The 14,826-nt window shown below is 47.1% G+C and overlaps 1 protein-coding gene across 2 annotated transcripts in view; it reads right to left on the bottom strand.

Annotated features, from left to right (window-relative positions):
• Nucleotides 1-14,604, bottom strand: part of LOC126540680 (potassium/sodium hyperpolarization-activated cyclic nucleotide-gated channel 2-like) — a 48,529-nt gene extending 33,925 nt beyond the window's left edge. The window contains exons 1-2 of one of the 2 annotated variants that reach the window (XM_050187516.3): nucleotides 14,480-14,604; nucleotides 409-647 (exon numbers count right to left, since the gene is read on the bottom strand). In XM_050187516.3, coding sequence (XP_050043473.1) covers nucleotides 409-647; nucleotides 14,480-14,490 — 250 coding nt within the window. In that variant the 5' untranslated portion in view covers nucleotides 14,491-14,604. Of the gene's footprint in view, nucleotides 1-408; nucleotides 648-10,305; nucleotides 10,402-14,479 lie in introns of those variants that run through there. The other variant, XM_055076226.2, reaches the window with a different exon arrangement.
• Between the last annotated feature and the right edge of the window lie 222 nt (nucleotides 14,605-14,826).

The raw sequence follows: 14,826 nt of genomic DNA, 5'->3' as shown, positions 1-14,826 counted from the left end.
GAACCATAACTCACACTCCTAGCTGATGTGGTGGCCGCTGCCTCGGGCTAATACGGTTTTCAGTCTTAGGTGAAATGAGGGTGGGAGAAGGACTGGCTCAGAACCACATCCTTCCGCCATATTGCGTAGCTTAGAGGGCAGTGCCTTATAGAGTCGTTAGGACAGGAGAGGCTGCTTTGTTGCGGGCTGCACGAACTGCTCGCGAGCTCGGTAGATGAGGGTCGGTTACTGCGCCCTTTTCACCGACACGGCGCAGCACTGAATCACAGAGTAGGTACATGAAGATAAAATCCAACTGATGTCTGTCTACAGAAACAGCGATCTGCGACCGAGACTACTGGCATCCCGTTCCGTGGCACTTGAGAACCCACTGGCCTATGTTATACGCAACCCGCAGAGATCACTCACCGACAACAACGGCGGGCCCACGGTCCTGGACAGCCTTCAGGAAGCTCCTGTGTAGCGGGTCGTCAATGTCGAACGTCATGAGGCGCTTGCGGTACGTGCTCGTCCTGTGCTCAGCGCAACCCTCGTCGTCTCCGTTGCCGCTGCGATGTAGGCCACCCTCGTCGGCACTGGCCACGTGGCCCGACCGCCGCGGCGACGAGCGCGGTGCCGCTTTGCCCGTCAGTGAGGCGACCAGCTTCCTGCACGTCGTCCGACGCAACAATGAGCGAGACACCTGCACGCGTTGACAAATCTCCACGTGTTCTCTCCGTCTCCCCCTCAATATTACTCTCACGTGACGTCGCAGTCGCCACGAAGCCACTGGCGTTAAGCGGATTAGATAGAGACGTCTTTCCCCCTCAGTTCAGGCCCTTTAGCACGACGGCGGTGACGACATCGTCAGTGGCCTGCTGTGGCGTCACTGACTCCAATCTGTGTTGTTATTACGCAGAGTCTACAGTACTTCTGAAGGAAATAAAGGAATAACTTTGACCGTAATACAGGGGCACCCAGTGCGACGGCACTGAAAGACGGTATGACATGCAGCATGTAGACAATGCGCCGACATCATGGTCCGTTACAAAACATCGAAGCGGAGGGCGACGAAGGCATTCTTACAGTTTTTAAAGACCACGGGACGACAAACATATAGACCCTTTTATCTGCACTGTGGCAGCAGTGTTTTCATGTACCCCAGAAAACTTCCGGTCATGCAATTTTGACTGCAAAGTTAGCCAATGAAAACTAAGCACTCTGTCCCATATTTGTAGCGTAAAATAAGGGCGTAAATGTGTCTATAACTCGCACCCTTAGGGTGTTATTTATGTAACTGATCCCAAAGGCTGTGAGTTATAGACACATTTACACCCCTTTTCACTTCTAACGGTGTAAATTATTTTACAGCGATAGTTTACTATAGATTCATGTTCTTGATGTGGTGAAATATAAGGACTGTGCCTCTTGCGTCCAGCTCATGCATGTAGCTTTCATGTTATATCTAGCAGTAAATTTTATTTGTCGAACATTCTAGCTCTACCGAAGAGCTCGATATGCTTGCAGACTAATGTAGTTTGCGTTGTTCTAGATGGCTTAACCGAAAGTCTTTTGGCAGCTGTGTGTATAAACATAAAGTAAGAAAACGGATTCATCCTAATTCGTGTGGCACGTGATCCTGTACAATGTTAGTGTGCAGTCATCGCGATGGGCTGTAATCGAGTGTCAGTGCTCTCGGTCTCCTTACCTTTCTGCCTTCATCTTCCCCGTTTCACAGTATAGACTAGCTATTCAACTTTTCCGCCTTGGTTAGCTTCCTTGACTTTCACTTCTTTTCGTATGTATTTTGATCCGTTAACACACAATCTGACTGCAGTTCTCACACGGTCTTATCGAGAATACTACGTATAAACATCAAGAAGTCACGTAGGCATGTTTGCAGGACAATGAACCGAATTCACTGCTCCAATAATGCGAATACCTAAAGCTAAGTAGGCGTACGGACCTCTTTGTTTTCAATCGACGGGAGCCACCATGTTGGAAAAACTCTGGTCAGCTGTACCATTCTTTATTCATTCTTGCAGGCCATGTTGCAAAGTCAAGTTACTAGTATTTCGCAAAACAGGTCTGCGTGACTCGCCTCCAAATGAATACCCCTTGACGTAATAGTTCTGCGGAAACCCACCAGGTGGAGGGAAGTAAGAAGTAAAGGAAAAATGAGACATCCATCCAATCGTAGCAATTGCTGCAAAGAAAACCCATACGGGTTCCTCGAAAGAAAAAGCTTCGAAGAAAAATTCGTCCTGGTCTGGGGCTCGAACCCGGGACTACAGCTTTCCCAGGGCAGCCGCTCTACCACCTGAGCTAACCAGGCGGCTAGAAGACGGTATACATAGGTTGAAGTCGAACTCATCCTCAACTTACTTCCCTCCATCTTGCGGGTTTCCGCAGAACTATCACGTCAATCTCTTGCCTTTGCTTCAGAGTTGTTGATGAGTTGGACTTCGCCCTATCATCGGCTAGCCGCCTGGTTAGCTCAGATGGTTGAGCGGCTGCCCCGGAAAAACGGTAGTCCCGAACCAGGACGAATTTTTCTTCAACTGCGAAGCTTTTTCTTTCGAGGAACCCGTATGGGTTTCTTTGTAGCAATTGTAACGATTGGGTGGATGTCTCATTTTCCCTTTATTACTGAGTACCACCTATAGATACCAGGCTTTCCCGCTCTGATTGTGACGTCACTTAGGACTTTTACGTATTTAGCGCACGAAAAGGGACGAGAGACAGAAGAACGACGCGGACACAGCGATGGAGATAGCATTTTAATCTTGCAGTTACAAAAAAAAAAAAAAAATTGGGGGGGGGGGGCTATACATGGTCGCCTTTTTTCATCTTCGATGTCATCTTAACTTTCCATTACACATGTCTCGTTGCTGTCTTATTTGTTCAAAACCAGTACATATGCGCATGCGTGCGCTGCTGTCTGTCCCCTATATATTTGTGTATCGCTACGTAGAATACAAAGCAATTGTTGGAAGTTAGCGCTGTGTCCGCGTCGTTCTTCTGCCTCTCGTCCCTTATCGTGCGCTAAAAACGTAAAAGTTACGGAATACCAACATGCCCAAACTTACGCTCTTTCAAGTCACTTAGGAAGGACGACACTCCCACTGAAAACCATGCTAACAACAACAACAAAAACGAACATGGAAAAAAATATAGAGCTAAAAAATTAAGGGACACTGCAGCACTAAGCGTCACTGGCGTCCACCTATTGAAATACGTGGTGTTTCGACCTCCTGACGTCATTTCCCAGAGTGCGTAGTCCTTTACGTAAAATGAAGGTGTGTGCGGGCTAAATACACTAAGGTGATAACACATGGTCACCCTTTCCGCCTCCCATTCGTGCAAAGAGCCACATTTCTTTTCTAAATTATTTCAAAAGACATTGTTTCGAGGCGTTGGCGGCCTGCATGCCCTCTCTATTTTCCCTCTCACCTATTTGCCAAATGATTGGCGCACATTTGGGCTTATACAGCCCATTTTCCCACTCACTATAAGCACTACCAACGCCTCGGGCCTTCCGTGCCACATATTATACAGACGTGCAACTTTTTGAAGTTCACCTGATGGCTTAACATTCGAATACAAATCCAATAAAAAAGTATTCTAGGTGTATTGTCAGCTAGGGGTGGAACGTCCTCACTTGGCTGTCTCGTCGCGAATGGTATTTCCGTCCTCTTCGCTTAGATCAGCGAAGGCGTCTCGCGGTCTAAAACGCTTTCTTTTTGTCGCTTTTCTGTTGTTGCGCGTGCGACGGTAGTAGCGCGTTATCTCAACGTCAGGGAAAGAAAAAGAAGAAAAAAGGTGGATGGATGCAGATCAGACCGGCGCCACCTATCAGGAAAGCGTGCTGTTCACGTGCAAAAGGAAGCAAAGACGTGAGACATGTGGCATCTCACAGCGTCTTCTGAACGAAAACAATGGCAGCAAAAGCGCACCTGCGCTGCTTCCGCAATTTAGTCTGCCGTATCCGGCGTGGGGGCGTGAAATGTTTACGGCCTCCTACTTCCATCTTGCCTTCTCAGCTGAGGCGCAACTAGTGCTTTTGTATGTGGTTCTTCAGGGCGAGAGATTTGCGCCAACGTCCGCCATCTTGTGCCTCAAAGGAACGCGGTAAAGCCACTCCTTGCTCGCGCAGGATCGCCGCTCAGTGCGGCGCAAAAAGCGTATGCAGTTGTTTTATGTTCCTTTGAGGCTGCGAAATGCGAAATCGTCTCTGCAGCTACTTGGAAGAAAGAGAAAGAGAGAAAGAAAGAGAGGGACAAGAAAGAAAGAAAGCAGGGTTGTTAACCGAAAAGGCGTCTGGTTGACTACCCTACAGGGGGAGAAGGGAAAATGGGAATATAAAGAAGCCAGAGAGAGAGAGAACAATTATACTTAGAGATCTAACAAAGGAAGCCCCCTACAGAGTGTCGGCTCTTCGCACTGCCAAGCGGCACACTCTAGCGGGAGAGAACGCAAAGCGAAAAATTCTTGGTCACTGTGATCCACGTGGCAAGGAACTGCCCGATACCGAAGCGAAGAAAGCGCCCGAAGACTTCGTCAATGCTTACAATTCCATTTGCAAGAGCGGACGCCGATTGTCTTCTCTCAAGTCTTATACGAAAAGTGACAGAAAATCACACGGACCATCGGTAAAATAGTCGCAATGGCCTCCAGAGACTGCACCCTAACAAAACATTTAGGAAACCACCAAAAATTCGGCGCAGCTGTGCCAGTCCTCTACACAGGCTTGGGCTGCAAGCGGTGATTACGCGTGGTTACGTGCACTTAATGAGACACCGTGAGTCTCCAGACTGAGCTGTGCCATGTGCATGAGTCTATAAAGCGTTCACCATATGACTGCCCTCAGTGTGTGGAAGTGCGACAGATGTTGATTCACGAGCTTGCCCGCCTCGACAGCCAACCGCTGTCAGAGGAAATTATATTGCGCCCTTGGCGTGACTGCACGTCTAGTTATCAGGCCGTCCAGGACCTAATTATCTTTCTATTTTTTTTTTTAAAGTACGAGATTGAACTCTTAAGTTGTAGACTTGCCCATTATGTTTGCCTCTTTCCTCTGTCGCCGTCGTCACCCATCGTGCTCCTCTTTCTTTCCCTATTCCCCAGCGCAGAGTGGTTGGCCAGAGGATGAATTTTAGGAACACCTCCCTGCCTTTCATATAATTAATCATTTTTCTCTCTCTCTTTCTTTCTCTTTTAGGCTGCTAGTTGCGCTCGACCATGTGCCAGGCACTTTTTTTGCTCGTGATTAGTATGTGCACCGTCATGAGTACAAATAATCTTAAAATACTTTCGTGTATGGCGATTGCTTGAACCTTACCGCGATAAGCGCAGTGTGTTGGATGACTTATTAATAAGGGAAGGGATGAGTTGGGGGGAGGGCAGAGGCTCTATTCGTCATGTATACCTGTGTTAGTGTGTTTAAGAACTTGGAGAACGAACTCGGCGCACGCAGCGTGCCTAATTTCAGCGTATTTCACCAGGCAAGATGGCCGACACGAATGACTTGCGCGAGTAAGTACTACATACATAATTATGCATTCTGTTGTCTGTGCTACTAACCTTCACCAACACGCATTGCATTTCCCAGTTGAAGCGAACTGTTATTAAGGCAAAAGCCTCAAGTGGCTCATGGGTCGAAACATTTCTTGTCCGGCATTATCGAAAAATGGACCGTCCGGCGTTATAGCGCCAAAATTCAGTGGCGCCGAAATTGGGGGTCGAACCCGCGAGCTTTGGTGGGAGTCAAACCTACCACATTTGGTGTTAATTACGGCAAAGTTAATTAAGGCGCAATTCATATAAGATATAGTTAATTAAGGCACTCGTACCCACGACCGTTCGTGGGAGTCGAACGCACGACCGCTGGTGTTAATTAGTGCAAAGTTAACTAGGATATAGTTAATTACGGAACCCGAACCAGCGACCTTTGCTGGGAGTCTAACTGTCGACCTTTGGTGTTAATTGCGACCAAGTTAGTTATGGCACGGTTAATTAAGAGAGAGTTAAGGAACTCGAACCCACGACCTTTGGTGTTAATCAGAGTGAAGTCAATATATGCCCATGACAACTGCGTCAGGGCATCTGGTGTGACACGTCCTCAACTACGTGCAAGGCTGCAGAAATCTGCGACGTTGATATCGACGTACCTTAGGGAACAAGGCCTCAGGATTTCTCCAGAAAAATGTGCATATGTAGCCGGAAGCCAATGATTTCGTACGCCATATCCATCGATGGAGAAAATGTCTCTTATGTAAGGGCGTATAGGTTTTTAGGGGTAATCATCGACCGTAACCTCTGTTGGAGTCCCCATGTGGCTTACCGAAATAAGCGACCGAAAGCCATCTCTCATCTTTTCAAGCTTCTTGGAGGAAAAGCCTGGGTACTTCAGTACACGTGATAATGCAGCTGTACCGGACGCTCTTTCTCAAATGTCTGAGGTACAGCTTGACAATGCTGACCAATACCTGCAGAACTAACATCCGTACACTCCAAAGTGCTCAGGCCTAGGCGCTAAGAGTTTGCCTATAGGCCTCGTGGTTCTGGCACGCAAAACCCCAGATTTCAATTCAATTCAAATGACGAGTCATTAAAGAAATCTTTCGATTGGTCGCGCTTTCCCAGAAATTATGATCACGCTTCGAAAAGTAGGAGACTGGCGCTTTGAGTTATCAAAACACTTTCGTTTCCGATTTCATTTTACTGCTTGTCGATAATGTGCCATAACTGGCTTCATCTGCATTTCTCCTATTAGGTAGACACTGTCTCTGCATGCCTGACATTTAGCACGCTTTTTTCTGCTGCTGTTCACCACAAGTGTAATATTTAGTGGCTGAGTGTTACCGTTGGTGTTTTTTCCCCTCCAATATGAGACAACATTTCTTTCTATGCAGGCTCGATGCCTTTACGTTAAAGTTGAACACCAGAGATGTGCCGTCCTTTCCACATATATGTTCAAGAGGCTGGCTATATATCTACAAACAAAACAATGTCATCCACGTTCATTAAACCCGCAATACGCCTCTACACCGCCACAGCACCTCTTTTATACGCGAAATATTATGGCCAATTTAGCGTGTGTTGCCATTCCAAACGAACTTGCCCACCTCGACACCTTGCTTCAGCATATTATAAGCAACCCCGTTTTCCCCTAGCGTAATTTCTATGCTTATCTCGTATATCACGAAGAGGAGTGGTGACAAACGACTAACCCTGGCGCTGGCCCTTCCGGATATCTACTGTCGTGTCATTGGCTATAGGCCGTCGCAACTTAGCGTAACTGGATTATTATATGGTGCATCTTCTTTAAAAACTGTGTGCCTTTCGCGCAAGCATTCCTGTCTAAAGATTCTACACAAAATCTCCCTAGGTAGCCAAAATGTAAAATGAGATATCTATCGACGTTGCAGCAAAGCGCCATCCACCATCTTGTCTATGACATGGCAAAGCGACAGTGCTGACTGGACAGCATAGCTACAGTATAGCATAGTACAGCTGACAGTATAGCATAGCTACACATACAGCTGGTGCATTCTCTTTTGTTCACTCACGTTCTACCATTGCTGTGCGCGGCCATGAGCAAAGCAAGCGATCCATGGTAACGTTGGCAACAAGTTGGAACAACTTTTTTTTTTTCAGCAATGGCGCCTCCTTCAAACCAATACACATCCAGATCCGGTGACTTATAATCACTATAATCCAGAACAATATTCGGCCAGATGCAAATTTTGTCAAGAAAGGGCGGACCTGGATCACATTATCTGGGCCTGCCCTCGGGCGCCCCGACAGGGCCGAAAAATTAAGGATGGGAAGCAGCGGGAGACCGCGCTGCTCAGCTCGGCCCCCGAAGACCAACTTTTGGCCTTCCAGCAGGCCGAGGATGCCGCCGGAGCTCAAGGGCTTCTGGCCGCCATCTAGGCAGGGTTGGCCCGCCACCAATCTGCCGGCTACCTAAATAAATGTTATTTCTCGCTCGCTCTCTCAGCGATTGTCACAACAGAATGAAGAAATAAAAATCAAACCCACGTGCGAAACAGTGGTCGGCCTAACGTACTGGGTGCAATTCTTATCACGTAAAAGCAGCATTTAATTTCGCATCTCGTACCATCGAGTCCTGTTGCTAACAGCGACATGTATAATAGTCCTCTGAAATATTCTTGTTGGGTTATCTTCCATTACGCGAGCTTCGTTTTAATTTGAGCTCTTCCGTACGAAAAATCTCAGTCATATTATTATACGACCGCGCGCACGCGTGTGTGTGTGCAACGATATAAATATATATATATATATATATATATATAATGTTGAGGTACTGCTCTGTTGTAACTACGCAGTTTCCAGCTTTTGTCTTTTTCCTTTCTTCATAAATCAAAAGCACGAAAGCCTCCCATTCTCGCGCCTAAAAGAATATGTTTTGTGAGCGGAACAAAAAAAGAAAAAAAGAAAAACACGTCACAGGTTTCCGCGCCACATATTTGAGCCTACATATTTTTTTTTTCAGTCTAAATAAAAATATAAAAATACAGAAAACACCCGAAAAGCAAGATCAGTATTAACAAAAGTTATACTTTGATTCAGTCTGAAACACAGAATGCGTTCTATAGCTTTTTTCTTTATTGCCACTTATTCACTTAAAGTATATATAAGAGGGCTCCGGAAAATCCACCCTTACAGCAGATATTACCAAACGAAATAAAAAGCAAAAGAAAGAAAGAGCAGTCATATACGACCGCTGGTGTACATTCCTATATGATATACTCAAAGAAAAAAAATCACACACTTTGGGGCTTATCTCGAGTCAAAAGAATAATCGCCACTCCACTTGTTTGACTTTACTTTCTCTAACGCTCTCCGCTCTCTACTTTCCTCTCGGGGACGTTATGCCACGATGATTTGGAAACAAGATAAGCCTCATAGGACGCAGCTTTTTTTTTATTCTAGAAGTGTTCTGCACTCACTCGCGTCAGCGCATTGGCAGTATAGCTGAATACGGCTGGTTCCGCGCGATCTCTCGCCAATAAGCTGTCGCCGTTGCACAACGTTAACGTTTCCTTGAATCGCACGTGCGTCCGTTTCCCGCACTTTGTCTTCTATTTACACGTCGGCTGTGGTATTCAGACGCAACGCTTTTAGAAGTCGCCTATACAGTCGCTATGCAGTGCTTTCCAGCCAGAGCCTCCTGAAACAATGAAGCCATCCGTACTTACCACGAAAGCACACTCGCAACACAATGCAAAGGAAACGCGAGGGAGTGAAAACGCGCTCAGCGTACAGATGCCGCATTGCGCATTTGCGTGGCGAGAAAGCAGAGCATAGTTTTGCGACCCGTCGCGCGCACGCTTGACACCTCTTCTGTCAGCGCGGTGAAAGAATAAATAAAGCGACACTCGGAATCGAATACTGACCACCAGCTTGCCGATCACCTTTGTTTCGCACCTTGTCTTCGCAGCGCGTATACCATGCCGGTGCGCAGATTCAGTTCACGCATTCGAAGCGGAAACCCAACGCAAACGATAAGCAGCTCTATAGTGTCCATTATTTTCGTGCACGAAACCTTATTAACAGTTTTGATGCGAACACTGTGTAGTGCCAGACCTTCAATTCCGACAGACATATATGGCACGTCTTCTTGAGGGCGCAACGAATCTGAGACATAGTAGCGCAAGTTCTCGTTTTTTTTTTTAGAAGTTTAACGAATTAACATTTTTTTTTCAAAGCACACCTAGCTCAAGTCAGAAGCCTGCATCACTGCGAAAGTATGCTATACGTTGGTTTCGGTTGCAAGGCAACGCAAACGCTTATGGGCGTGACGGGCGACCCCGCAGGCGGCGCTGCGAAAGCGCCGGCCGACAGCGCCCTCTGTGCCGCGCTCATCGGTTTCGGGTAGTACAAGCCACGGAGCCCGCAGCGGTGTATCTGCTCACCTGAGCTTCGCTGCGGTAGAAATTTCGGAGAATTTCGTGCATGGGAGGCTTCGTAGCATACCTTCTATCGCCAAAAAAGACAAACAGCTGTGCCGAATGCGAACACTAGCTGCGCCGCACGACAAGTCGCAGGCGCAGTTTCGCTGCGCTGCTGCTTTCGAGTATGTGTACTGCTCAAGTCACGCGATGTCAAGCTGCAACGGCAGACTGTTGTGATACGTGTATATTCGCTTAAACGCGCATCAACTCCGAATCGTGACCCCTTAACAGTGAAATAATCGAAGTAACGTAAGAATCATCAAGCTGCTGGCGTTAGTACCGTGGCTGAGCTTGACCGGTTCTGATACCTGTTGACGCCGAGACCGCCGGCAAACATACATACCTTTGCTTCAAAAGCACATTTGCAAACATGTCCATCGGTAAAAACTGCGATTGAGCGTCTGCAGCAGAGTTGCGGAGTGGCAACTCTGGAGTTGGAATGATTCCGGAATCATTCCCAATTTTCAAACACCTGGAATGGAATGGGAATGAAATCATGGCGCCAGTCGGACAGATGGAATGGGAATGGAATGAAAGCTCGAGATTCCAGAATGGAATTGGAATATAATAGGCATATAGTCCCGGGGCGCTAAGTGTTTATCTTAAACGAGATTACAAAATTGGCAAATTTGCCGATTAGACTTTAAGTAGACTTGGCCCGTCTTTTTTTTTTATTTCTCGCTTTTTACTCAATGCTGCTCTTTCGGTATCCGCCTAAGGCTGACTTCCTCTGCCGCGGTAATTATAAACAGCACGGTATTCAACACATTGTACATTTCTGATGACCTGGAAACCTTTATTTGTTAACGTTGAAGTGTATTTAAAGACAGCAACTCTTAGTTACACCAAACTCGAACTCTTAGTTGAGGAGTTACATATGTTGCTTGTATACGTAATTCCTCAGTTTCTGTGAACTTCTTGACATTATTGCTCCATTCAGCAAGAGCATGCTTGACCTACGACAAATGTATGCTGACCAAAGACAGCCACGTCGCACCCGGTTGCACCTTGCGCGAGTCTACGGTGATTTCAAAAACACGCTGTCTTTTCGCACGCTGCCGAGTATCCAGAACGCGCGATAACAGGCGGTCAGCAAGATGTGCTGAAAGATGGCACCCGATAGTATTCCAGTAAGTGTGAGACAAGAACATGCCGCTGGCTTTCATCGATTCCCACGGTTCTAAACTCGTTCAATGCGACAGCGGAATTTTGGACACCGCCATCTTAACCTTGCTTGCTTGTCTGTCAAATGGTAGCGTTTGTCTATTACGGGGTCTTGGTATAAGCTTCCTTTGTACTTTGTTTTACTCCAATGATTAAATAATTAGAGAGATTACAGGTAGCAACGCCCTGAAGAAATTAGAAGCCACAAAGCATGTTTGTTCTCGTGCGACATGATAGTACGTAGCATTAATTATTACGTTCTTAAGACTTCAAAAAACATTTTTTTCTCGCTATATATATATATATATATATATATATATATATATATATATATATATATATATATATATATATATATATATATATATATATATATATATATATATATATATATATATATATATATATATAGCAATTCCGGAGGAAATGTTCAATTTACTGGAATTTGAGGAATGGAATGAACCAACTCGGACACTCCAGGAGTGAGAATTGTTCAACTCTCACCATTCCGGGAGTTAAAGGGAGTGGAATCACGTGGATTTCCGATCTCTGGAATTCAATGGGAATGGAATGGAGGGCTCCACTCCGCAACTCTGGTCTCTGGCCAAGCTTAGCGAGCGCTGTAATGTTGCTTACGTAGAAAGAACGATGCAGGAGCAATAGCTCCGTTTGTTATCGTTCATTTGTTTGCTTAAGATATAATATGACAACGGATGTTTAAACATTACTTTCTATGTACAACCCACTACGTACTGTAACTGACGGTCTGTCAAATCTGTACAGCAACAGCGTTCAATAAATAAGTAAATTATGTGCTTTCATATGGCAAAATCATGATACGATAATTAGGCATCCCGTAGTGCGGGTACTCCGGTTTAGCTCCATCCTGTCAGCCCCATAAGGACGCAACAAGTTGTTCGCATGGCCTCGTTTACTCGTGACACTGCGCTGAAGTTTACCGTTCGTTAATCGATGGAAGATGAAGGCGATTGTTGAACTTTGGCAGTATGAATAGTTGCATGGCGACGATCTCCGAGCCTGTCAACATATCAGCGCCAAAATGCAGCAGCTTCGCAACTGCGCCGCGAAAAGATGGCGCACGCGGCCGTTTCGTTCATAACACTTTTCATTTTGAATACCATCTGTTGCAGTACCATGGTTAAAAAAAATCGCCGATGATTACCGACATGGGACTAGCCAACGGCTGGGTAGGGACGTACCTAGCAGGCCCCCTGCCTAACTCCTCAAGACCCCAATAAATTAGTTTAATTACTACTACTGCTACCGACGATTACGGTACTCCCTAATGTGAAATTTGAGCGCAGCTCTATACGTGTTTTCATTTTGCGATATATTGGCTGGCTCGGACAATCTGTCCCGTGCGGTACGTTGAAAACGGAGCGAAGTGTGGCGCGACTGCCTCGCTAATCTGGAGATCGCGAGAGGCAGCGCGTGGGTGATGCCTGGGCGCGAGTCAGCAGCCGACGCAAAAGACCTCACAGACGACGCGCGCTACACTGGCGCTATCTCATAGCCATCGTCGCCGCTCTACGCTTTCCTTCTCACGCTTTCACCATACCCTCCTCCTCCACTTTCCTCCTCGTGTCTCAAAACGGCAACGGACATTCCTTAGGTACTTGCCACAAGGCAGCTCCATCATCAGCACCCGCCCAGGCGGCAATCGACGGGGCCCGACATAGACTGTGACCCGCAAACAAAGGAGCTTACTTCGAGGCGACAACAGCCGCCGCCCTCCGTGGATGCGGTAGCTACTGCGAAGGCCAGTCTCCTGACCCTAACAACCTTGACCCTGACAATAATTGGGAAAGCCCACTAATTGATGCAAGGGGCCAACGTCGAGGATTTCCGTGGGAACATATGCGTCGACTTCGGTTTCCTAGATTGCCACGTGGTTGCCTCGAACGCGGGCGCGATTGCAAAACATTAGAGTGGTTTAACTTGTCCGGTGCTCGGATAAACGCAGGCGGAATTTGTGTACTTGCCAACGCCACACAAATCTCGCAACGCAAATTTTCAGCACTGGCGTAATCGTGTTGCTGCCAAAAATTTACACCCACAGCAAAGTAAAATACACTTGGTTACTGCAATATTAGCTGTTTTTGTCTGTTTGAGTTCTGCGACGCAGGTGGCTGCGCCATGCAGGCCGCTCCCGTTTACGCCTCCACCCCAACGCCCGAACCGCCTGCGTTTACCCGAATACCGGACAAGCTAAACCTCTCTATTGGAGGCTGAGTCCGGCGGAACGGTGCGACGTCCTGGGTGAGATTTTTCGAGCCATTCGACGATTGCGATTGGCCGAGACACAGTCATCAGAGTCCCTAGTCTATACACCTTGGGAAATGAACTGCTTTAAAAGCGGGCACCTTTCGTGCAGTGACGTGTCCTGACCTGTTCCGATGTGGGCCGAGACATGTAGTGAGCTCAGACGTTTGAAGTGCTCCTACAGGGAGTGGGCTTCCATACCCGGAGTCAGTGTAAATGTAAAATAAACCCTTTTCTTTCGCCCCTACTGCCGGATGCACTCATCTCTGTGCCTGGAGGATTCCTAGCCTAAACACTACCCCGAGTTGCGACAATGTCGAGCAAATTCCGATAACTGACACGAACGTTTGATCCTGTCACGCCTACTCCGATACATACACACTATAGTATCGGGCTCATTAACAGAAGAATTTCGACATTTCAAGCAAGGCCAAGCATAAATAGCGGACGTCTAGAGTAAGCAGGTTACTACAAATTATGAAGGGGACTTATTCACCGCTGTGCGAAAAAGGCCAGGGCGACACAGGAAGATGGGTATACACTCGAACTGATCAGAACAATGCTTCGACAAGAAAACATACCTTAGCCGCCGAGGCGGCTGACCGGCTATGGCGTCGCGCTGCTAAGCATCAGGTCGCGAGATCAAATCCCGGCTGCGTTTCGACGGGGGCGAAATACAAGTGTCCGTGTAGCGTGAATTGGGTGCACGTTAAAGCACTCCAGGTGGTCGAAATTGATCCGGAGTCTCCCACTACGGCGTTCCTCATAATCCGACCGTTGTTCTGGCACGTTTAATCCGATGATTTAATTTGATTCATCTTGATCTCCATCGGGACCCCTATTATACGACGATGCGTCCACCACCAGAGTCACGTGCATGCACAGTGAGGCACTGCGAGAACTGAAGACAAATTTAGTCGGCAAACTGAACGGCAAGTCCCCACGACACGCGACCGTATGAGTGCCTCCTTCCTGCAAAATGCGCTGCGTGTATATCTCCGCTTCCTCCATACAGGGCAAAAAGTATACGCTTTAGGCTTTTATATATATATATGCATTTTTCCACTCACGTTCTTGGCATCACGTTCGAGCTGCCCGATTGGAATAGGTTCTCTCAGTGCATCTCATAGGTTTGTTTTTTACCGCCTGCCAAGCCTACAAACCAGCGCTTGCTTGCGCAGGTGCGCGCGATGGATTTCGCTGATGATTCGCGTCCCGGTTGTAAACAACGCCACCTGCACGTGATAGCTCAGTCGGCACAAGTGCCGAAGAGCGAGGATCAGAAAATAAACAAATGACTTGTAGGAATGTGCGCAAAATGTGTGCACGTGCGATTCAGCCGCAGCTATTATGTGTAGCGTGACCAACTGGCGAAGGCTGCGCCCTTGAGAGCGTGGAGAGAATCCATCATAGATAC

The sequence above is a fragment of the Dermacentor andersoni genome, chromosome 2, assembly GCF_023375885.2.
Source record: "Dermacentor andersoni chromosome 2, qqDerAnde1_hic_scaffold, whole genome shotgun sequence".
Taxonomy (NCBI): domain Eukaryota; kingdom Metazoa; phylum Arthropoda; class Arachnida; order Ixodida; family Ixodidae; genus Dermacentor; species Dermacentor andersoni.
This window is presented reverse-complemented; position numbering and strand designations above follow the sequence as displayed.